The 24232-nt window shown below is 39.5% G+C and overlaps 1 protein-coding gene across 1 annotated transcript in view; it reads right to left on the bottom strand.

Moving 5' to 3' along the window:
* Positions 1-219: 219 nt before the first annotated feature.
* NKD1 (NKD inhibitor of WNT signaling pathway 1) overlaps positions 220-24232 on the bottom strand; it is a 105913-nt gene continuing 81900 nt past the window's right edge. Inside the window, exons 5-10 of the mRNA XM_066557683.1 lie at positions 20574-20680; positions 17964-18059; positions 9531-9678; positions 8427-8511; positions 4548-4678; positions 220-3814 (exon numbers count right to left, since the gene is read on the bottom strand). Of these exons, the coding sequence (XP_066413780.1) occupies positions 3240-3814; positions 4548-4678; positions 8427-8511; positions 9531-9678; positions 17964-18059; positions 20574-20680 (1142 nt within the window). The 3' untranslated portion in view covers positions 220-3239. The remainder of the gene's footprint in view (positions 3815-4547; positions 4679-8426; positions 8512-9530; positions 9679-17963; positions 18060-20573; positions 20681-24232) is intronic.

Here is a 24232-nt window from a genome sequence, read left to right as displayed (position 1 = left end):
AAATATCAGTTACTCAACACAGGTCCAACAGCAGGGGACAAGAAGTTTAACTTTGAAACTTGATATTTTAAATATTAGACCAAAGCATACCCAGCCCATACGTAATTTCCTGATCCTGTTCCCAAAAACGTTAATGCAAGCTCTTTCATCAGTGGGATCTGCAAGCACTGACAGCAATTGCAACAGGCCCCTGAAATCCACAACAAGAAGAAAGAAATATACTTTCTGAACTAGTAAAACTTTAATTAACAGGGGGTTCTCTTGGCACAGTTTTTGCTGTTAAATAAATAAAGCATTTAGTCAAAACCATCTATATTTACTATACAAAATACTGAAAAGCAAACATATTTAAAAGGTACAGAAATTTAAGGTTTTGTGAAAAGAAACTGTGCTACATGTTATTCACACTTATAATGCACATAACACAACTGCAACACAGTATTTAGATACTGTATATTCATACATGGCTGGTGTAAGGTTTTCATAAGGGGATGCCATGTTATTAAGATGCATTTGTGTTTCACAGACTCTGAGCAAGGCAGAATTTGTCTTTTGAATGTCCAAATATAATAAACCAAACCAAAGCAATGCCAGGCAGTAACAAATGGTCAGTTGTGCTCCACATCAGAGTCCACCTGGCACAGCCAGCACTGCACACCTCTCACTCAGATGGATTTTGGTAGTGGTGCTGTTTTCTTTTCCACCAAAATATCTTTGGGTGAAGGAGCAGTTTTACCCCTTTGCTGCCCTTTTCTAGAAAACCCCACAATTCTGAAAGCACTCGAGTTTTCTACAATGTTTTCTGGTTTTCAGTAACAATCTGCATTTTAAAAAATTGAACAATTGAAAATTGAACAAAAAAGAACAATTTCCACCTCTCAGTCTTTGTGGCACATACTCTACTGAAAAGAGAACAGCTTTAATTTCTTCTTCAAAACAAATAGCATGGCATCCCTTCTTAGATGGAATGTACACTGTGTGTTTGCATGCGGTATAATGTAAGTCACTTGAATACATCAGACTTTTTTTAACACTATAATATAAATAAGCTTATTCCTTCTACTAGACATATAAATGCCTTTTTTTTTTCTTTTTGCAGTCCATAATTATATATACATTGAAAAAGAATGATACACAAGCAGCAAAAAAGGCTTAGACTAGAACAACTCAGTGGTAACTAACCAAATTCGTGGCCTTTTCATATTATCAACACAGAAAATTCTGCATATAAATATTTTTGGACTTTAGGAATTTTAAAATAAACAGAACAGTATAGTTGTCACACAGATCAAACACATTTTAAAAACATTTTGTTAGATTTTACAGAACACGCTGTTGACAGCTAAAAAAAGTAAAATAAAATAAACCAGATTTTTTCAAGGGGACAATAAGTCTAAACATCTGCTGATCCAGGGAGACAAGAGACTGAGCTAATTACCATGAAGCAGTGATTCCATTCCAATTCCGTGAGAAGGCAAGGCTTCCCTCTGTTGTTTACAAGGTGATGTCTCTGTCTTCTTAGGAAGGACAACATCCCCCTAAACCTGGTCAGCAGTAAGGTAAGACCCCATTTTGGACTGATCAAAACTCTAGTCAGAAAACAAAAAATACCCCAATCGTAAAGGGCTTATAACAATGTCGGATAGTTACATTTTACAATATATACTATTGACAAAATACCACAACATTAAAAATAATTAAAACCAAAAGCAAATACATTTATAGAACAATTATGTCTTTATGTAGGAGTTCTCTACTTTAATGTTCCAAAAGAAATGTAGGTGTTTTCCAGTCACTTTCTACCTGCAAAATGGTGATCTGTACAAAACCCAAGTGAATCTATTTTAAATCTGGGCTCCACAGAAAGCAAAACGTCAATGCGCTGACCCTTTTTTTTTTTTTTTTTTCACTTTTCCCATTTTCTTTTGACCTTCAAATTTCTCAGCAACCATTAAGGTCTTGTGAGTGTGATCTGATTCTCCTTCATGGAATGGAAGCCCTTTGATATGGAAAAAGTAGAAGAATCCAGGAAGATTGTGAATGATACTTTTATACACATCTCTAAAATGGGAGAAGCACAAATTGATAGGTGCTTGGGAAATTCAAACTGGAGGCACCAAGAAAATGCCATGGCATATGTTTCTAAAAAGTCACTGTTGTGGAAAAAACAAATATAATGTTAATATTCAAACCACAGATTTCTAAAACACAACAAAATGTACCTGAGAGTGTGCATATTTATATATATATATTTATATTTATATTTTATATATATTTGCCAACATTTAAAGTGAGAAAGTATATTTTCCTCAATTCTTTCTCATAACAAAGAACTGTGGATTTAAACAAAACAAATCTCCCCAATCAACCCCTCTCCTTCTCAAAGCCCCATGAATGATACTTATGGCCCAAGCACTAAAGTCTAGTGCTGCTTTGGAAAGCCCCATTTCACATCCTTCTCTTTTCAAATAGTACCCCAAACAGAGTGGAGAATAAGCAAAAGAAAAACCAAAAATAAAAGAAGTATATTTAAATATTACCCAGTATATAACAGACTGTACTTGTGTCAATGAAGAATCTCCAAGAAAATAAAGTGTAAGTCATACAAATGTAGCCCTGTTGACAAGTTTAGCTATTATTTCCTTGTAATTAAGATGATTTGAAAGGATGTGAACACAAACAGGCTACACGAACACAGTATATTAAAATTCCCCCCTGTAGCACATTACAATCAATAAAAAGAAAATAAAATCTGAATAATACTAGAGGTAGCAGCTGTTTGTATTTTCCATTATCTGAGTATCTCTGGAGTCCAACCCTTCGAACATTGCTCCCCTGATGAAAGGCTTGTGTGCGATCAGCCGGCGTACAGCAGAGTGGAAAGCTGGATGTCTGCAGGAGTGTTTGAAGTATCTTTCTGAGTACACTGGAAGTAGTACTTGTACAGAAGTGCGTTGACGACCTGTATTAAATCACAGCTCAAAAAGCTATGGCTGTTTGCTGTTTTACAAGCCACTTAAAAAAAAAAAAATCCACAAGGTGTTTGAGTAAGCTATGCGGTTCCACAACATATAAATAGGGTGAGTTTCAAGAGTTCCATAAAACCTCTAAAATATATGCTAGCTGAATATTAATGGAGTAATGATAATATTAATCATAGTAATGCCTTAGTCCTGGTATCACAAGAATGCATTTCCTTCATTTGGGATGATTCCTGGAGAATGTTGGTGGGATCTCTTCTATGTCTGGTAGAAGTGGTGGTAGTGGTGGTGGTGCTCGTGATGGTGGTGGTGCTCGTGTCTTTGTATCATCTGTCCCACTTGGCCTTCATATAAAATGACTGTGGGCAGGTCTCTCACGTGCTCCTTTTCCACAACTGTCCCCGGAGACTGGAAGGTTTTGCACATTTGGTGATTCTCCTTTGCCCTCTGCTTATGCTTCTTGTGGATCTGTTGGGACTGCAAGGGAAGGTACGGGAGGTTCTGGCCCACCCGTGCACTTGGGGAAGCCATGGGCAAGGGCACCCCTTGGAAAGGTTTATTCCTAACTGCCCTTCCAGGATGCACAGGGGCGACGTTTTTGCCCTGGGCTTTGGGAGACCTCACAAAGTGCTTGTTGGAGTCCTGGTTCCGGAGCCTCTGCTGGATTTCTGCAATCTTGGCATAGGAACTTTCAGCCAGATTGATGTGGTTTGGATCCACCACTTGAGATTTCCTATGGTGAGCATGGAAGGTCTCAGGCTCATGAGAACGGGATCTAGTTTGATTCACAATTCTGCCTGGTGGGTCATGTTTTTGAGCTGCTGGAGGAGATCCTAGGAAATAACAAGCTGAGTTAGTCATCTAGTATTTCAAAGTTGTAATTAGTAGCATGCAGTTGGCAGGGATAGCATTATCGGCAGAACAAATTTTTCCTAAGGAAGTGAATGCAATTATAGCTGTCTAGTTTAATTACATTTTATAATTCTGGCCAGTAAATAATACACAAATATGAATACCTACCTAGAGAAGTTGAACACACACTGTGTGTGTGTATGTGTATAAAAATCTTTATGTTACCAACTCTTGGTCATCAAATTAACTGTGAAGGGAATAGTAAAACCCTGGCAGAGGGCAGGGAAATTAAGGAAATCCAAATCTCTTTGATGTGGGGACTAGAGCCAAAATTCCAGGTACAAACACACATTCTCCTATTTTTGGGTCAGTAGTGACTATAAAATATGTGCTGGTCTCATCTTGGGAACAAGCTCCAACATCCAAAAGTCAATCCTTACCTCACCCGTAGACTAAACTTAATAATTTAGATGTAAAGATTGTTCTCCTAGGCTCAGCTCCAAGCTTAGCTACACAAACAAGTACATCAAAGCAGCCTTGCAGCACATTACCCACTCTGTAGTGATACCACCTTCACCAGTAATTATCTTGCAGTATTCACAGTCCTATTCCTGAGTCACTACAGACAAAGCACACAGCTTCACAATTCACTGTCCCTGGCATGGAACATGCAACTGAAGGAACAAAAGATTATGAGGTTACAACATAAATTACCTGGCCCAAACTTTGATGTGTAGTTTTCTATTCCTGCAAGATCCAAATAGTGGTTTCTCCTTTCAATGTTCTCATCAACGCAATGACGATAGCACCCACTTTGCTCTGGATTGTTCTCACTCTGGTGGTATCTGTCAGCAGGAAGCAAAATTACCATTCAGCAGAACTTCTTTAAAGTTCTTATCACCATCTGCAAACCAACAACTAATGGACCCTTTGAAGTGACAGGAGCTGCTCACAAAGAAACAACAAATGCTTGAAACTGTGGATGACCAGACTTGTTTTGACGATAGGCCCAAACTGACTGTTCCTTCTCCTCACATAAATCAACCCTGGTGTTGCAAAGCAAAGGAGGCTTTCCAATTGCATCACATGTGCAAAAGCAAATAAAACCACTCCTAGCATTTATTACTTTCTGTCTTAGGGCCAAATCATTCAACCAATTCTCCAATTAGGACACGCCAAAGAAAATTTCCTTTTTGATTCATGACCATTCCCACCACTGTGAGGAAGTGCTGGGGTAATCCAGATCAATATCCATGTGCTCCTGCTTCAGAAAGTCAGGCAACACCACAGGTGTAGTAATCAGAGAGAGCCTGGGAAGAGAAGGTGCTGGTAGGACACTCAGAGGTAACTGCAGCTTTCCAAAATATAATTAATAAGATCAGATCAGACGCTGGCTTTAGAATCCCAACTCCTTTTCCTGCTCAGCTTTGCAATTTTATTTATAGCAGAACTATTTCCTGAGAATGAATATCTGAAATACCACTCATTTATGAGACAGAAAAAAATCAGGCAGAAGTTTACAGTATTGTAGCCCATAATACCAAACAATTTTATTCAGCAATTTAAATGGGAAGTCTGCAAATATGAACAACATTTTCAATATAACAAACAGTATAAGCAGAAAACCCTTGATTAAGTTGCTGCTTGTCATTCAGACAATTCAGTCTCCAGGACCACGAGATTGGCTTTGCTATTTCCCTGTGCAAGTGCACTGATGTCAGCCTAACACCAGAATCTGGCCTTGTATCCTACACCAGTTGCTAAATATGGGCTCTGTACTGTATGGTGCCCAGTACTCTGCTTTTAGTCTATTAACACATTTCTAAGTTTCCAGAGGCAGCTGATCCCCCTGAGCTTTGGCACAAATGGCTTTCCTGGTCTAGTTTGTACTGTTCAGGGACATTACAGAACTGAGGCTCCTCGTGTCTCTGTCAGACCCAGGCCTGCAGTGTCTTTTATCAAAGTCACAAGACTTGACCAAACTGGAAGATCATTTCTGCTCTACTTTGATAGAGGTAGAGTCTCCTGAATGGAGGAGAGTCTGCCTGGAAAGCAGGTAAGGTTTAAAGATTCTAGTCAGCTTTGAAAGGTGACATGGGCTACTCTCAAAAAATAAAAAAAAAGGAATGTCCATGTATTCTCTACATTTTGGACACCCAACCAACTCAGCACCTTTCCAGTATCAGACACAACTTTACACTTGTTGTTGTGTTGTTACACTTTAGCATGTGAACATTAAAGATCTCTGGGGCTAGAACTTGCCTAACTGCAGTTGCCAGGCATGAATCACCTACAGAAACCACTGGGACTTGAACACATGTGCTGAAGACAATTCCCAGTTAACCCGGAAAAAACATCACTGAGTTTGATCCAACACAATTAAGTAACACTGCATCCAGCACTGCTCTTGGAAATGAAGCTAACAGGGAACCTGTTATTTTGTTACTGTAATAAATTAAATCTCTCATCAAGACAGAGGGAAAAAAATTATGCCAGTAGTGCCACAGCCCTACATTCTAATAACTTTCTTGCATGCAAGATGACGTTCAGCAATATTCATGCAAATATACACAGCAATGCAATTATACAGTGATGAGAGATGAGCTCCAGTGTCAAAGGAACTCCAAGTACTTCTGAGAACTGGAGTGTCTGGCACCCAGGCCCTCAGTGCTGTCCTGCAAACACATGGGAGGACTTGGGCAGGCACCAACCGTGCATTGAGGACTGTGCAAAAACACAGTGCTGTTACCGGGCTTGGGCTTGGTATGATTCTGGTTCTAATAAAAAAGGGCATCTGCTGGAGGGTTTGTGGGGTGTATGGAAGTCCTTTCTAAAATTCCCATGCTGATGTGTCATCCTGATGGTACAGAGCACACAGCAACATAGCAGGAAAGGGGAATAGAGCACAGGGCAGAAAATGCAGGGACATCCCCTGAGGGCCTCACTCACTGAGAACACAGAGTTTAAGTCAGCCAGGGAGAACCAGGCTATCTAGCCATGAATCTAGCTACTTATCTTGATACTCTTATTAGCCCTACAGGTGAAAACTCCTGCCTGGAGCTTTCAGCAAATGAAAAATCCAACCCATCTATCTCCCAACCTTCAGGACAAAAACATTTCTATCCATTTTATCTTGAATATTAATCACATCTTGCCTAGAATTCCCTAAGTGACTGAACATGTGAAATGTGTGCACTTCTCACAAGTTCTCATTGCTGCTTTCAAAAGGGAAGCAACTGCATTAATATTGTGAGATTCTGACCTGAGCCTCAGCAGCTTTCCTGAGGGTTGTCAGCTTGGCCAGAGTGCACAAACATCCCTGAAACACACACAGTGTGAACAGCACACTCTTCATCCTGTCCTCATTTAGTGGGATGCAACAAAAACTGGCAGCTGCTGACCATTGTCTGATGCTGATCTACTCAGCTCAAAATACAGTTTTTCTGTGAGGAAGCCTCTCACCAAAGGAAGGAGAAGGACAAACATTTTGGCCCAACATTTGATGCTTCCATGACTGTGGATTTAATTGGAAATGCCTGCTGTTCATAAAAACACTACATTTGCAGAGCCAGGACTTTAAGGTGGATAAGAAGGGGACTTCAAACTGAAAAGGGATTTTTGCACTAGATTATCAAACAAAACCAATCTATTGAATTCACACAGGACAAAACTTTGCTAATGGGCAGAGGGAATCTGCACACCACATCTAGGCCAGCAAGTAAAACCACAGAGTATTCTTCAGCTCATAGAAGATTCTGTGCAGAGTTGCTGACACAAGATTAATAGTAATTTTATTCTTCTTTTAATCTGAAATTTGATTGTACTGGGATTTGCTGACTGGAAAAACTCACTAGCATTTTTTCTCCATCCAAAAAAGGGAGGTACTGTTCTCTTGTCAGTTTCAATAAGACTGAATGCTCCTTCTCCTGATAAATTTGCTATGTATCCAGACAAATATCCCTAAATCTAAGGAAAGCCAAAGGTTTGGGTTTTTTTTCTTTTTTAAATTTGCAGCTGAAGAAACAAACATAACTAATGAGTCAATGTCATTACTGCAGTATTTCAGTACACACTTCCCTTTGCCTTCCAAGCAGTTTCTGCTATGAAACATAAAATCCTAAAATATATCAAATACACACAAAGATGACCTGCTAGCATTCTGTCTGGGTTATGAGCTGGTAACCAATTAGCCCGTGCAAAGCTTGGCACTATTTGAGTTGATGAGTGAAAAAGATGGGCTGGAAGGAGGACAGAGAAAGGCAGGAGATGGCCTTGAAGTAGTGGAAAAGGTTTTTGGACACTTTTAGCCAAAAAGCTCTGCTATTAACCTCACTTACTTGCAGATGGCATCTAAAAAGACAATTCAGATCCTCCAAAGAGCTCATAGAGAAAGAAAATGCCAGGATTTTTTTTTCTTTTTTGTTTGTTTTAACATAGGTATCCAGCTATAGAATGTGCTCTTAAGTCCACAATGGAAACTCCTGTAATTCTTCTATTTTAAAATAATTTTTTAAAATAAAACAAGCAAGCAAGGAATCAATGGTTGAGGTTTCCTCAGAGTGCCTGTCAGGGGCCAGTGTTCATTCCCCTTACCTGAGGGAAGCCCTCTGCTTCTTCTCAGAGCTTCTTGCTTCTTCATTAGCTTTGTTTTCAGCTCTGTGCCTGGCACTCTGCAAATCTGCCAGCAGAAAGTACATTATTGTCACACTGCTGTCCTTGCTGACCAGCACAACCAACATTCCACATTGCAAACACCTCTGTTTGTGTGAGTAGATCAGATGTGATGCATCATTTCCTGTCATCTTCCCAGGCCTGCTTTCACCCAAAGAACAGATTTTATTCAGAGGTGACCTGGACTGCAGGATCTCAGCCAGGGCTGGGTTTACTCTGCACTCCATGGGGCAGCCCAGGTGGAGCCACACTCACACTGAAGGCTCAGTGCTGTCCTAATGCACCACAGAGCTCCCCAGCAGTGAGAATTTGCCTGTGTCTGTACTTGTGGGAGTGATTGTTTTATTAAAATTGAGGTGACCAGGCTCTCCTTTTAGATCTGATGCCTACATTTTCCATTGAAGTATTATTTTAAATACTTTTAAGTATTTCAATTTAGTACTACTCTACCTACTGAAGTAACTATGCTGATACAATTATTATTACAGGGAAGATAAGTTAGATGAGCCATCGTGGTACAAACATTTTTACAATGGCAGACTATGCCAGCACAGAAAATGTACAATTTTTATGCACAGATTATTTAAGTTTACTTATGCTTAATTGTTTATTTTTACCCAGCAGCAGTGGTAGCTACGCACTGGGCAAGAAAGATTTTACACCCCTACACTTCCTCCCACACAAACCAAGTGCTGCAATATCAGCAGAGATAAAGTGGTGCAAGTCAAGAAGGCCTTAGATCTGCCTTGCAGTGCACAAAGACAGTTACACTACAGTTGGGTTACTGCTGCTTCCAAAAGAAGCCATCCATCAGAAGGGGGAACCCTCATTTGCTAATGAGACTCTGAAAGGAGGGCAGGTAATTTTACAGTCAAGATCATAAAGCAGGCTCATGGGGTTTAAAAGACCCACATAATTATTTGCCTTTAAGTATATATGTATTTGTATTAACAAAATATAGAGATGGATTTTCAAGGGACTCTGGAAGCTTTTGTATTTTTCCAATGGGTGATTGCACATCCTTACCAGTATGATTTAACAAGATACTCTTTTTCTTCTGGCTGCTGTCTGGTGCCACAGTAAGTTTCACTCTCAGAGTTTTGCTGGAACTAGGAGAATGGTTTACTGATGCATCAACTACCTCATAGATGGTATGAAGCAAGCTGGTAATGTCCTGGAGAAGGATTGAAACACAGAAGAACACAGCACTGTGAAAATGGCATGAAACCCACAGCTTCAATGCTTACAATTGTTTTGGATTTGGCACTATTAAATGTTGAGGTATCCTCAGAAGTCACTGAATTTAGAAGACTTCAACTTGCACAGTTACAATCAGGAGTGTTACAATCTTCATCAAATGGGTTTATGAACTGGGGCTAAGCAGATCAAACCAATAACAACAGCACAAGATCTGCAGGTTTCCCAAGGTCTGAATCAGCAAAATGGTGTTCTGCCCTCTCTTTTCTTTGATTTACACAGAACCCAGGGATAATCATTCATACTCCACTAAAAATTGAGTTCACGTGGCCAATACATCAATTGAGGAAAATCTTGGGCATTACAGTCTTCTTATTTGTTTGGTTTTGATTTGGTGTTTGGTTTTTTTTTTCCCTTGGCATAGTTAAATGGTTGATTATCTAGAGGAAAATCAGTAAGAAAAGTGGCAGAACTGTAAACCTCAGGTTTGGAAAGAAATTATGTCTGTCTGAATGTCACCCTACCATCTGTGTTTTGGGGTTTAGCATATTTTGCAAAATTCAACCAGTTTTAAACACACATTTTGAACTGCAAATATTATCCAGTCAGGCCTATTACAGAACCTTCTTCACAGATCTCTTTGAAGGCAATGGGATGTGATCAGAGGCTTACATGTCTGGCTATATGGGAAAGAACACCAGCCAATTTTAACAAACCAATGGTTTCAAACAGGAGAAACACTGTTTAGTAGCTGGTGATGCTCAAAGGTCTCCCAGGCTGATTTAATCTAGCCAGGCTCAATCAGGGCACTACCTTAAATTGCCAGGATGAAAAAGGGATCTCTTTGCTCACTGCTTTTCCTCAAAGGGATTTTACCCAAACTGGTCTTGGGCACCAACCTAAGGCCAAAGCATTCTGATAAAGCATTCTGATCATTGCAGGCTATAAAGAGCCCATTGAATGCATATCTGAGAACTTCCCCATGCTGGTCTTCCTTTTCCTTGATCTATCCTACTACCCAAGCTCTTCCCAGATGCCTGCAAGCACAAAGGAAATACCTAAATCATCTTTTGTTAGGTATAACTGGTTCTGAGGATTAAGAGTCAGGTCTATAAAAATTCAAAACCTCTACAACTTCTCCTTTGCTCAGGAGTCACACTTGTAACATGGGCAGCTCAAAGTTTAGTATGCCCTAATGGAGCCCCCCACCACTTTAGAAGTCAATACACAGTCCTCATTATGGAGCCAGTTTTAAAGATTACATAGAAATGCTAATTTCTACTCACACAGAATTTAGAGAAATATTGACCTTATGGCCAGGACCAATGATATTACAGTAGATGATTTTCCAGCTCAATAGGAAGAATGAATAACTAAATCCTAGAGGGTCCAGACTTTGTCTTAACATGCAACTTCTCTAACTTTTCTGCACTTAGGAGAAATTCTCCAGACCTGTAAATTCAAGACAGTATTCATAAAAAGAGAGCAGAATATGTATTTTTTCTCTCATTGCTGCGAGAATCTATATGGGCTGTTATCAGTAGCTGCTTTCCATGCTCCTGACAATCCCTGTCTAAAGCTTGAGTGTGGGACAGAGTGCTCTATGTCAATCTGGTGGACACCTCACAGCTCTTTAATACATCTCCATTCTCACGTTTCCACCCTAATTTGAAACCTAGCCAGATCTCTAAATGTGGCCAGAGTCACATCCACCAGCCAGCTTGAAGGCCTGAATTTTTATTTCATCTAAGAGGAAAAATCCAGGCTAGCACATAAACAGACAAACAAGCCATATCTGTTATTTTATACATCCTCCATAAGTCATGTTCAGGAGCATTGTGCTATAATCCCACTCTTTGATAAACCTTCTCCTTCAGCAAAACACGTAAGCACAGTATTTACTCTTAACTGGGCTCCATACACTCAGCACGTGGGTGAGTGGGGCTTTTCCCATACATTCCTGGACAAGTGTTGATTAGCCAACATGTCATGTTTCCACACAAGGCTGCTATCAAGAGGTTATTATCAACTCTTTCACTCACAGTAATCTGCCCTTCTTCCTTTTTTCAGCTATGCCAGATATTTGTAAAGCCAGATGTTTGTACATCCAGTCTATTTCAGCTTCAAAAACCAAAGACAGAAAATCCCCCACTGACCTTTTACACGTTTTTTTTCAGGGTTGAGGTCTAACTTGCTAACTGGCTGACAATCTGCTTTTTGTGTTCTGTGAGGGTCTTTCTCAACAAGCTGCTTGACTCAGCAGTTTAAAACCTACTCCCAAAGGCTGTCAGGGAAGGCAAAATGTGGCATTTGTGTGACACATACTTGGCAAATCACAAATATGTGCACATGCATATCACATCAGGACAAGTTGCACATCTCAGCCAAACAGGCCCAAATTAACCCAAATTAATGTCCAGGCTGTGAAATGACTGCACAGAGGACTCAGCACCCTTGTGGACTGACACACTGCTGTCTCTGCATTTTGTTATGTGTTTAACATGCAGCCCTGAAGTTCCTGCATTCTGGCACTGCAGAACGTGGTGCCCACACTGGATGTGTCCCAAGATCGAGGTTAGGGACAGCCATGAGCAACCACTCAGTGCTTATGCTGATCTCCTAAATACTGACAACAACGTTTTCATTACAGGATTCATTTACTTGTGGTCCTAATTTGGGGTTGGGAATTACAGCAAATTGACAGTTCTGATTTGGTCAAACAAGGCTGCTTGGGTTGTTCTGTCTCGTGTACCACAGTCCTGGCTGAGCAGGTACCAGCCACAAGGCAGCTTAGCCTCCTGTTGCTTCACAATTATTGTTTCACAATTATAACACTTGAATTTCTGAGGCACTGATCTACTGAGAATGGTCTTTGTCAATGAAATTTGAACTGCCACTAAAATTCCTTTCTCACAGCCCTGTTTTGGCAGCTAATATGGTAATGGTTTCTTGTCAAATTGGTAGCAATAGACAATTAAGATATATGTTACACACTCTGTATTTTATAGTTACATGTATATTTACCCCAAAAGTATTTTCATCTCCCAGTAGCCTGCCAGCAGACTTCTTTCCCTTGAAAGCAGTCCCACTGAACATTATCTGTATTTAAATTAATTTAAAAACTGCCTAAATCCATTGAGACAGCTTTGCCTTCTACACCCCAGCCTGGGCTTTTCACCATCCTCAAGAAATTTAGCCTCAAAGATCAAGAATAAAACCTAGTCAAATGTTCCTCTTGTCTGATACATAAACCAGCATACTCAGAGCCCACCTACCAAAGAATCAAACCTTTATGCACAATGAATGATGAGTTTTGCAAATCATGGTATTTTGCAACTGTTTTGCTTTAGACTGCTTGGCCCTTCCCCCACAAAAAGTGTATTTTTAGACTACCATATTAAATGGGTAAGGAGAAACAAGAATGAACAAAAATATTTCTCTCCTTCATAGTAAATGGAATATATTTAGAGGGAAGTATTCTGCATGACTCTAACTTCTGAGGGGCTTCTGGTATGAAAAATTTCTGCTGGGATCTCTAGGTTAATCAAGTACTAAAACTGAAACTATGATATTTTTCCACAGAGAGGAAAACAAATGCTCACTGAGTAGTACCCAAACAGCCAGCACGTGCCATACCCAGATTTATTTGTCTTTTGCTTATTGAACACCATGGTTGGTTTTTCCAGGGTGAAAATCTCATCCTTTTTTATCAAGCAGCCAATGCAACAAAAGTATATTAAGAAGAGAAAATTTAATAGATTGCCTGAAATATTTCCATTTGTTAAGTCCACACATGTATGCTGCTCTCACACATCTATCTGCAGAATACTTTATGGATCTCCAGTAGGAGATTAACAGTCATTTATAACATTCAGAGAAATTTGTAACATTTAGAGGAACCAATAGGTCTGAAAAAAGAATGAGAGCACTGAAGTATTCCTCATTCCTTACAGAATATGTGTGAGACTGAGAAAGTCCCTATTCCAAGTATTATTTTTAAGGAATAGTAGTAGTAAAGGGATGACCTTATTTTTCCCATATTAGCATAGATTATCATCACTAGTTAGCAAATTAGAGATCTTTGTAGAAGACACTAATAGATTTTTTTCATTAGAATTAATTTAACAGAATGAGATATTTGTACCCAAAAAAACCCCAACCAACCAACAAACAACACCCAAAAAACCCTGAACTCCCAGCCTCCCCTTAGAAAAAAAAAACAAAAACAAACAAAAAACCAAAGCAACAAACGAAACAAACAAACCCCCAGAGAACACCCCCAAAACCAAAGAGTTCAATAAAACTGAGAGATTCAGTTTGATTCTTTGTAGCTTGCCTGAGAGAGAATTCTTTGACTCTCCTTAAAACCAAGAGAGAAAGTTATATTTTTTCTTAATATTTCTATCTGACATGAAGCCATCATTTCTAATGACTGAAGTGATGGCCACAGATACAACAGGCACTGCTGCTCTATGCATTGGTTTCATTGTTCTTTCTATATCCTGAGTTAGCACAAACACAGTGAAAACCAACAGATTTCAAGATAAGGGTCAGGCTGATAAATGGGTGACCCAAAAAAGCCAATATCCTTCCCCAAGTCAATGACTTGGTGCTGAGCTCTGAATGCAGATATAACCTCAAACATTTTTATTCATCAGAGTATAGGAGTAAAAGAATCTAAAAAGGGAAAGAACAAGTCACAAAGGAAACATAAGAGGAAAAATTTGGTATTTAATGTAAGATACAAAGAACAATTTTAGCATTAAAAATGCATGAAGAGAAACATCAATATCAGTTCATTACTTTTCCCTTGGAAAAACATAAATACAAATGTCTCATTTGTACTTTGTTTGTAGTCTGATTTCTACATACAGCAGGATGTTTTTATTGCAACATCAGCTCTGTTTGATCACATACATTTTTGAATCGTTCTTATTTGGAACGCAAAAGGAACTCCACTTGCTATCTGCTCAAAAGCTGCTCTAGAAGAAATTTCTCTTTTTTTTTTTTTGTCCTGACAAGTAACTTTCTTTTGTGCTTATTCCTGTGCAGTTGCTCACCAAAGAAACTCAATATTACAAGGAAGAACTGGTTACAAAAAAAAAAAACAACAAAAAAAAACCTAGTGTTTATGAAGCATAATTACATTCAGAGAGCTCAATATAAAACCTCACGGATCAAAACACATTAGTTCAATTATCCAAGTTTCAAGTCCGATTACAAATATTCTTGTGAAGATAATTACAGCGCAGCTGTCAGTTCTAAAAAGGCCTGCTGTACATAATGAATTGTCCTCTTATGGCTTATGGAATGAAGGGAAGTGTTATTAGCCAAGTTTTGTAATATACATATTACAGCAGGAAAAGTTATCTCTCACTAAACCAAAAAGGACTGAGAACTGGTCATCTTTATGACAGAAAAAGCAGAAGTTTAATAACATACAGTAATGTTAATTTACAACTTGCCATCCCAATAATTATGCTTTCATAACGGGTCTATCTCTTCAAGAAGCATGACTAGATGTGAATTTCTAATTATAAGGACTATAGAATAAGTCATACAGACTCTAGGAGGAAATCAAAGCAGCATTAAGTTCTGAAGATGTTGTTAGATCCAGGAGAAATTTCACTAAAATGGAATTTGAATGCTCTAGCAGTGATCTGTCATTCTGTAGAACCCAAGGGAAGTTGTAGCAACGAAATACACACCTTATTTACAATTTTTATACATTTGAATGAAAAAGCCAATTCAATTCATCAGTAAAATTGCTCCCCAGCTATGTGTGTCTTACAAATTTAATTTAACACTGGATTCCTTTGGAAATTCTCTGGACATGAGGTACAATGTTTTAAACACAATGATTTGGAATCAAATGAAATAGATGTGGGTGGGCAAGCTACTTCTTTTCCACTGTCTCACTTTTACAACGTGGTGAAAAGCAAGAATAATGCTACTGACTTCTTTTTGCAAAGCACCTCCAGGTCTGCAGGTAAAAAACTAACTGAAAAAATGTCTCTGTTAAATCCATATATAAATCCAGGAGACATTAAAGGGAAATTCTCCAAGAAGGAGAAAAGGTCCATATTAAGCTTTTCTCACCAGAACACTGGACCTTTGTTAAGAAAAGCTGACTGGTCTGAATGCATTTTCATCAGCTCACTAAAGGGCACTGGTACAGATCTGCCTCTTCCTCAGACTGCCCATTTTGTCCCTGCTCCAGCAATGTACTTCACATACTTTTGACTGAAAACATGTCTCTTATTAATTTTAATTGAAACTATTCAAATGTTTAATGTTCCCCCTGGTTAAGTCATTTGCAGGAACAGGAGCAGAGTTGCTAAGCAAAGGACAGTATCAGGCACACTATGTCTGCCCATCTCCCAGGGGCCAAGAGAACAAGAAATTCTATGTCATATTAAGAGACTAAAATTCCTCTTTTGTGGCCAGGATTATCTATGAGCTGCTATTGTTGGTCATTCTTGCTCAAAAAAACCCCTCATAAATTGCACCTGGATTCAACAGAAGATAACCAAGAAGATGGCTTATACAAATGGCCCTGGAACAGTTTGCAAAAGAAGTGTATGACATAAAGGGGAAGATTTGGAATGGTGCATACTTCTTGTTTCTATCTTTGGTCACATGTAAAGAGCTGAAAATTATCAACCTATTTGGTCCCTTGGTTGAAAGAATTTTTTTTGGCACAGGTTCAAGCCTGAATGTAGCAATCTCCAGATCTCAGAGCAGTATAATATTCAATCCCTGCACAGATTTGGTTTCAGTTAAGCTGTAGTCTGCTCTTGTAGCAGGGAGAGGTAGAATTTGGCTGTAACATATTCTCAAAGTACAGTCAAATTAAGCTCTTTGGTGTACCACATAATCACAAGTAATTATTGTATACATACTTGAAAGCATATTCTCGTTATGTTCAGCACACGGAACCCCCACTGACATTAATGGGAATTCCATGCCTGAATGTAAAAGACACCCAATGTCTGTGGGTTTGGGTTTTGTGTGTTTTTCCCCTATTTTTGAGAGTCACAATAATCTTGTAATGAAGACTTAGCATTGGGTCCTGAAAGACCTGGGTTCAATCTGCCACTAGGTTCTCGTGAGACTTCAAGCAAGTTATTTAATTTTTCCAGTCTCTGTTCCACAAACATTAACAAATACAATACTACTTCCTCACCTCACCCGTCCTTCTTGCCCTCTCTATCTCATCTTCCTATTTGAAACTCCGGACTTAGCCTGCAACTTTTCATCTGCCTGTTCTTGTGCATGAGGGGCACAGATTTCACTTGACTATTCAAAGCACTATAGAGTAGAGACAATAAAAATAGCCTTGTAATGATGTTCAAATACACGTTAAAAACCCTGAATAACCATCACCTTTGGCAATGTCAAAACAAATTTGCTTCAGACTTTTTGGCGTCTAAGGCCACTACACTTTCAGTATTTGCCCTATTGCTTTCAAACAGTTTTTAGTAATTGTCACAGGCACCAGCATCAGATCTAAGAGAGAAAAAAGCCTTTGATTTTCAGCTGATTATCTAAAGGCATGGGAGCCAGTAAACACACATCACAAAAATCAATGACAGCAGACAGCATAAATCCCAAGTAAAAGACATTCTTCTAGAAGAAATATTATTCAATTTGGGCAGAAATAGTTCTCAGAAAGAACTATATCCTAATCTATACATCCTCTAATTTGGATTGAAGACATCCTGATAATAAAAAATACACACAGGTATGCTTTGACAGCCATTCTTTATGGTCCTCCAGAGAACATCATCAGTGTTATTTATACTTGGAGGGAAAAGGCAGAGATCAGCCCAATATTCATAAAAACAATAGAAGAGTATAGTTAGTACTGTTGGAAAGAATGTCAGTAAGCAACCTTGCTATTTGGTTAGCTTAACTCTGAAAAGCAGGAGAGAAGCCAGAACAATATACATTTGCAGGGGTTTATTTTGACAATGTGTTTAGCTGTTCAGTTGTTTCAGATATTTTTCCTCCTCAAATGCCAGTACTACTTTTTAAAGGCTGATCTCAGGTATTAAACAACAACCAGCCTAAAGAACGGTACAGTAGATCTGAAAACAGCAAACTACTGGTGGGATTGTTTCTAGGAGGGAAGGGTCCATGGAAACTGCTGTTTAAGTTGGCAGGACACCTCCACTTCATAGTAGAAAAAATGTTCCTGTTGTAAAATACTTCTCTTGTTAGCAAGTGCTGCACATAAAGGGGCAGCTGTACTTTGCTTACCTCACGTGTGACTCTTCCGTTGTTATCAAAGTCATACAGAGTGAAGGTCCATTCTTGCCTGTTATCTTCCTCTACAGACACATCACATTGCAATTCCTAAGAAACATGCAAAGAGCAGCTGATTACCTACAGCAAAAGGCCTGTTTGCAGAGGAGGCTCTGTGAGATGCTGCTTTCTTACTTCCTCCCTCCCTCGTGGGAAGAAGGGAGGGAGGAAGGAAGGAAGACAGGACATCAGGGTATGTCCTGGAGAGGTCTCTGTCCACCACAACAAATAGGTCCCATCATAATCACACAACACTCCCAACTCTCTGGGCTACACCTCAGGGAATTCACAACTTGCTTTCTACTACATTGTAGAAAACAGGAAAAGGTACAAGACTATTCCCTGAAGCTCTCGAAACATGGTAAGATTCCCCACTAAAATGTGAGAAGGAAAACTACACTTAACTCAGGAAGAAGACAACAGAAGCAGAGGTAGCAAACCACAGGGCCAGGAGTAAGGATTAATGCAGTGTGGAACAGATCCCCACCAGAGAGACCTGTCCTCAACACAGATATTTGACAGGCAAAGGTTGTCAGAGTTAGTGCAGTACAACATCACTGAAGCTCCTGAAACAGAGCCTGCCTTGAAACTGGCAAGAACAACCTGGGAGTAGAGCCTGCTCCTGGTTTTAACTATGCTTCTGTTAGTGAGAGTGTGATCTGTGGAAACCTGAAAGAATCAATTTGTTAAAGGGGAAAAAAATCCCCAAACCAAAACCAAGAACAAAGGATGCACTTTGACTGACTCCAGTCACCTGGGTGCAAATCGTTTGCTGCCTCTCAAGGCCTGTGCAATCAGAATTATCCAGAGCCACAAAAAGGCAAAACAGAGAAGTTACAGTGCAATTAAAATGAAAGTCACTGTATGCAAGTAAAATAAACAGGCCCAAATAGCTTCAGCATGATAGACCTCAAAACACCTGGTTATCTTCCGACTTGAAACCAATTCCCTTCAGCAGCTATGGGCACCGGTCCCCTGCCGAGTTCAAAGGCAGCTCCTCTCAGTTGTAACAAGCCCGGCTGAGAGCTGCCAAGTGCCCCACACTCCACTGTGGAAACACAGTTTCATGTTACATAAACATTCCTGGCACCTTTAAAAGCCAAATCACTTTCACCTCAGGTTTAGACCCCTTGTCGCAACACTGGGTTTTCTGATTCTTTTATACCTTTGAAGCATTTACCAGTCTCTTAGCTCCCAGCTTACACTGCTGGAAAACTTTCATTTGTAGAACAAGGGAAAAAAATATCAATACTTGGTTTCTTGCCACATATTAGTACTTCCCTGTCCCACACTGCCTAACATAACATCTTTATGTGAGGATGTGCTCTGCTTAGCTAAGAGCCATGGAAACCTTCCGTGCATTAGTCACGGTGCCTAGAACCAAGTGCTAACCTTTATGGCATGCCAAGAACTACTTGGGAACAAGCACAGACTTTGCTGGTACAGTGGAGCTCCAGCTACTCTGGCACCAACCATGTTGACAGGTGTCCTCCAACGTTCAAATGTCAAGGCACTGTTAATTGCAATTTATCATGCCTTTCCTGTCTGCAAATATCTGCTACTTCAGGTAGAATATAAAATAGGCCTAGAAAAAGAGTTATAGCAGCGCGGGGGAAAAAAAAAAAAACCTAGGAAAAAAGAAAAGTAACTTCCCCAGAAGGCACAAAAGCAACACCTGAACTACCCATGGGAAACCTACCTCCCCCTCATCTGCTTTAAAACAATAAAATATAAAATTGTACCAGAGCAAGATGGAAAAGAACACTCCAGCCATGCTGCAAGGTGCCTGCATGGTCTTCGAAACGTCAACTGAGGAAACACAAAGCTCATTACTTAGAGAGGCTCCAGCACCAAAAGGCTGGAGTGCAGAGATGAATATTTGTGCTATTTTTTGCTGGTGCCAGAATATCTTCCTCCTCACCAAGACGGACAACCCGCTAGCTGGGTGACTGCATATTTCCATACTCATATTAATGAAAACACTCCCTACAGAAACAAAATCTGCCAACTGCACACAATGTCTGGTAGTTATATGATGTTCTACAGATGCAAGCCTACAAGGAAATAGCCCATAGGACTCATCACCCTCCTCCTCCTGCCATGTGACCAGACAGATTTCCCATGTAGCAGGTCAGGGTTATTCCGCTTTGGAGACCTGGGCACTGAAGATCAATCATTGCAGAAGGTTTCACAGGCATCTTTTACACTAGGCATATTTAACCAAGTGCAATAGTCCATGAAAGCCAATCTAAAGATTTGATAATATGGTAGCTGGCCTAATAAATAAAGGGTTAAACTGAAAGCTTCCTCTTACTCTGCATTTCAGATCCTGCAGAGAAATAACCATCATTTGATTCTCTCCAAACCTGGAAATAAGTGCCACTAATCACCTCATATGGAGCACTGACAGCAAGGCACTGATTTGTGCCAGTTCTGCTGCCTCCTGTACCCACTACAAACACTGGAAGCAATAAACATGCATCAGATGACACTATTTGGTCCACAGGTTATTTTTCTACCATAATTATGTCAGTACAGTGAAACTTTAAAATACAAAGGACTTACTTCAAATTTCAGTTGCTTCTTGGAACTTGTGCGTGTGTCACTTTCTTTTTCTGCTTTCTTTTCATCTCCACTGCAAACTCCATCTGTCTTCTCTGGAGGCAAAGCCACTGCGAAAAGCATATTTAAGAAAAAATGCTTATAAGGAAATGTCAAAGCAGTCTCATATTTGCAAATCTGTCTTTATATTTAGGGTGAAATTGATATCAGCACACTTGTATGAGAGGATCATTATACTTGATTTGCTTTTGTGTTCACTACACATCTGGGATAATTTCAGTAGACAATCTACCAACAGCTTTTGGTACACAGCCTCCCCTACAAACATCACTAGAGTCACAGGAAGTTCAAACACAGTATTATGAGAATATAAAATAGCAGAACTGTTACTGCAAATAAGTTGAATAATTTGCAAAATATTGAAAGTTTCTGACATATTGCAAAAACCCATCACATTCACCAGCAGTGAGTGAAGTAATGAAGCTGAAATAAAGCCCTCATTCTGTTCCAGTTTCACTCTTCAAACACACACAAAGCTTAGTACCTTCCAAGAAGGCAACACTACCTGCCAAAAAGGTTAAGCTGCATTTTTTCAATGCATGAAATAGCATATTTCACTCAAGTTTCAAGTTAAAACATTAGGCACTTGCATAAATCAATAGCACTCATAAAGAGCATCAATATTAATATCTATCACAACATATATCAGATATACAACAGAAAGATTTATGCTTCTCGTGTGGATTAAAAGACAAAGGTCTAGAACTTAATAGCTGTTCATTTGGCTTCTGTAGGGGCATTCAGCCTTGCACGTGATGAAACCCTATATCTGAAGAAAACTAATTCTATCTTCATTAGCATTATGAAAATATACACAAACTTTTTAACCCTACCCTCAGACTTTTAGACATGATTTTTTACACATCCACACACCTCTGCCAACGTTATGCCCACACTCCATTACATATAGCAGCAATCCTTCCAACTCCCCAAAACCCAGCAATGTTGCAAAAGCATGAGTCTTAAAGTCAGCATTTTCTTCTCTTGCACTGCAGCATTTGCATCTACCCAAAGGCTTTATCCTAATGCCATGTTAGGAACTGTTTCTTGGGGATGCCTTTGGCAGTAGCATCTCATTCAGTGCCACTTCAATCAAGTCAGATTCCTTACAAAGGAGGTGACATGATGATCCCCTCCACTTCAGGGTGACCCATTTCAGACTGGGTTTACTGGCTCTCCAGGTGTCTCACACTGCTGAGCTGCCTCCCAACCATTCTTCCAGGAAAGCAAGTCACTAACATGCTAGAAGTTAAGATACTTCATGAGCCATTTTCCTGGACTTTCTTTCATGTTTAAAATAGAAAAATTAGCTTCAAGAAACCAACCAACCAACAACACCAATAAAAAACCAAAAGCAAACCACCAAAACACAAACCAAAATAAAACTCTTACAACTCCCATTACCATAGCTTCACACTCTCAGAAATTCCAGATTTCTGCCCCAACATTCACATTGCCACACTGCACTACATTTGTTTGCTTAAATTTAACATTATTGTATTACTTTTGTTTGTTTGTTTTCAAAACTGTGGTATGCTATGTAAGATGGATGTATAGTAAAGAAAAGGGAATAAATATGAAACGCTGACCTTGGGAATTTCCTGTCTTGTGATACTAAGTGGTGGTTTTGAGGTTATACTAACACCAGCTTCCCAATGCACACATGTAATTTGCATTATACCAATTTGATGGTGTTTATTGTACACATAATGACATGTTGATATGCTTTGATTTCTACTCCAAGTCATGTTAGGATTCCTTACACCAAACATAAGCTGAGTAGGAAGGTCAGACAAAGGAAGACAAAGCTGCTTCACAGCAGTTTCTTCCCTGATTCTTTTAAGCTGGTGTTATTGGATGAGCAGGGACTGCTTCTTAGGAGACTTTTGTATAGTGTTTATCACAGGTAAGACAGGTATTAAAATAAATATTATTTCCAATACATAACTTTGAAGTATATCTGATAAAGTGCTGTTTGCTTTATACTCACTTTGCCTTTTGAATGCAACTCTACATTCCTAGAAGTTCAAAACTAAGGTGACAGAAAGACCCCCATACAACAAAAGACAGCATTTGTTTCTCTACTTCAGTCCAGCTTTGTTGCAACATTCTAAAATCAACAAGAAATGAAAAAGTAGCCTGGGCCTTCACAACAAGGACAGTTACACTGACAGTACATCTTCAGAGCTATTAGATACACACACCCCCAGATTTTCAGTGTCTCATCTGCACCAGTGACTGGTTTTTCACAAGCACAGTTATAACCTGATTAAAACTTCTGTAAAAGAGGCTTTTGCAATCCCACCCAGCCTTGCTCTAAGGAATATGAAATAAATGAAAGCTGGGCTGGTATGACCCCTAGCTTCTTTGGGACAGTGAACAGCCATTTGGAAAAAAAACACAAACATCCACTTCTGTTATCACATATTTTTTAAATGGTTAAAAGTACATGATGGCCAAAAGACTTCTACAGTAGTCTTTTATCTGTTGAGGGTCAGCATCTCAAATGACTGCATTGGGCACAGCACTGTGAGGCAGATCCTGCAGGAGGTGGCTGTTCCCTGCCACAGCGCCCTTTGTTGGGTTTTCTCTCAAAACAAAGTGTCTAACAGAGCATTCCCTCCTTCCCAGCACCCTGCTCCTGCACTGAGCTGAAAGCCACTGGCATTAGCAGAGAGCACCAGAGCCCAGCAGGTGCTTCAGAGAGGAACAGCACAGAGTCACCTTCTGCTGAAGGAGCAGCCCTTCCTTCCCCTGGTATGGTTAACAGCCTTTCTGGATGTACAGTTTGTGTGTTCAGATAGGAAGCTTTCACTTTAATGTATAATTTATGTAACAGAGGAAAAATGTGCACTGACAAATTAGTCTTCTCAAAAAACAAGGGTTCTATTGGAGAAGGAGGGGATACATCTTGCAGTACACTCCTTGGGAGAGTTTAAATACTGTATGCCAGAAATTATCCTCTTTGAGCTTTGCTGACCTTTGATCTGAAGAACTTATTGGCCTTGCTGCTCCAGGGAATTATCCTTTGAAATCAGTTACTCATTTTGGAGCTCAAATGAAATGGAGAAATCTGGTGATCTCATCCTGATGTCAAGTTTCGTTCAGCAAAGAAAAATGAAATCTAACTGAAGAAACTTTAAAGGGCAATATAGAGATACTAAAATAATATTAACAAGTGATCAAATAATGTGTCTTGCCTATATCCCCATATGCCTCATCCAAACCCAATGAACATTTAAAAATACATACTGTTTTGTCTGAGAAGAGAAGAAGTGTTTGGTATCTTGCTGCTATACTTAGTTTTGACTATTGACATGTGCTCAATTTCATGAGGGATACAAACACATGCAGAGCCTACTTATAAATAAAATGAGAATGTCTGCTTGGGACAGTTAAAACTGGCAGCCTGTAAACAGAGATCCACCAGTGAGCTGCATGCCAAGGTTTCAGATATATTCACAATGTGAACTTCCTTTCAGCTCTGCCAATGATATTAAACCAGACCAGACAAGATAGCTATCTCAAAGGACTGTGGAGACTTAATAGACTTGTGTTTCCAAAGTCTAGGCCATCAGAAATAGGTCTGCATACAATACATC

This window comes from Molothrus aeneus, chromosome 11 (genome assembly GCF_037042795.1).
Source record: "Molothrus aeneus isolate 106 chromosome 11, BPBGC_Maene_1.0, whole genome shotgun sequence".
Taxonomy (NCBI): Eukaryota; Metazoa; Chordata; class Aves; order Passeriformes; family Icteridae; genus Molothrus; species Molothrus aeneus.
The sequence above is the reverse complement of the archived record's forward strand: the minus strand, read 5'-3'. Positions and strand labels throughout refer to the sequence as shown.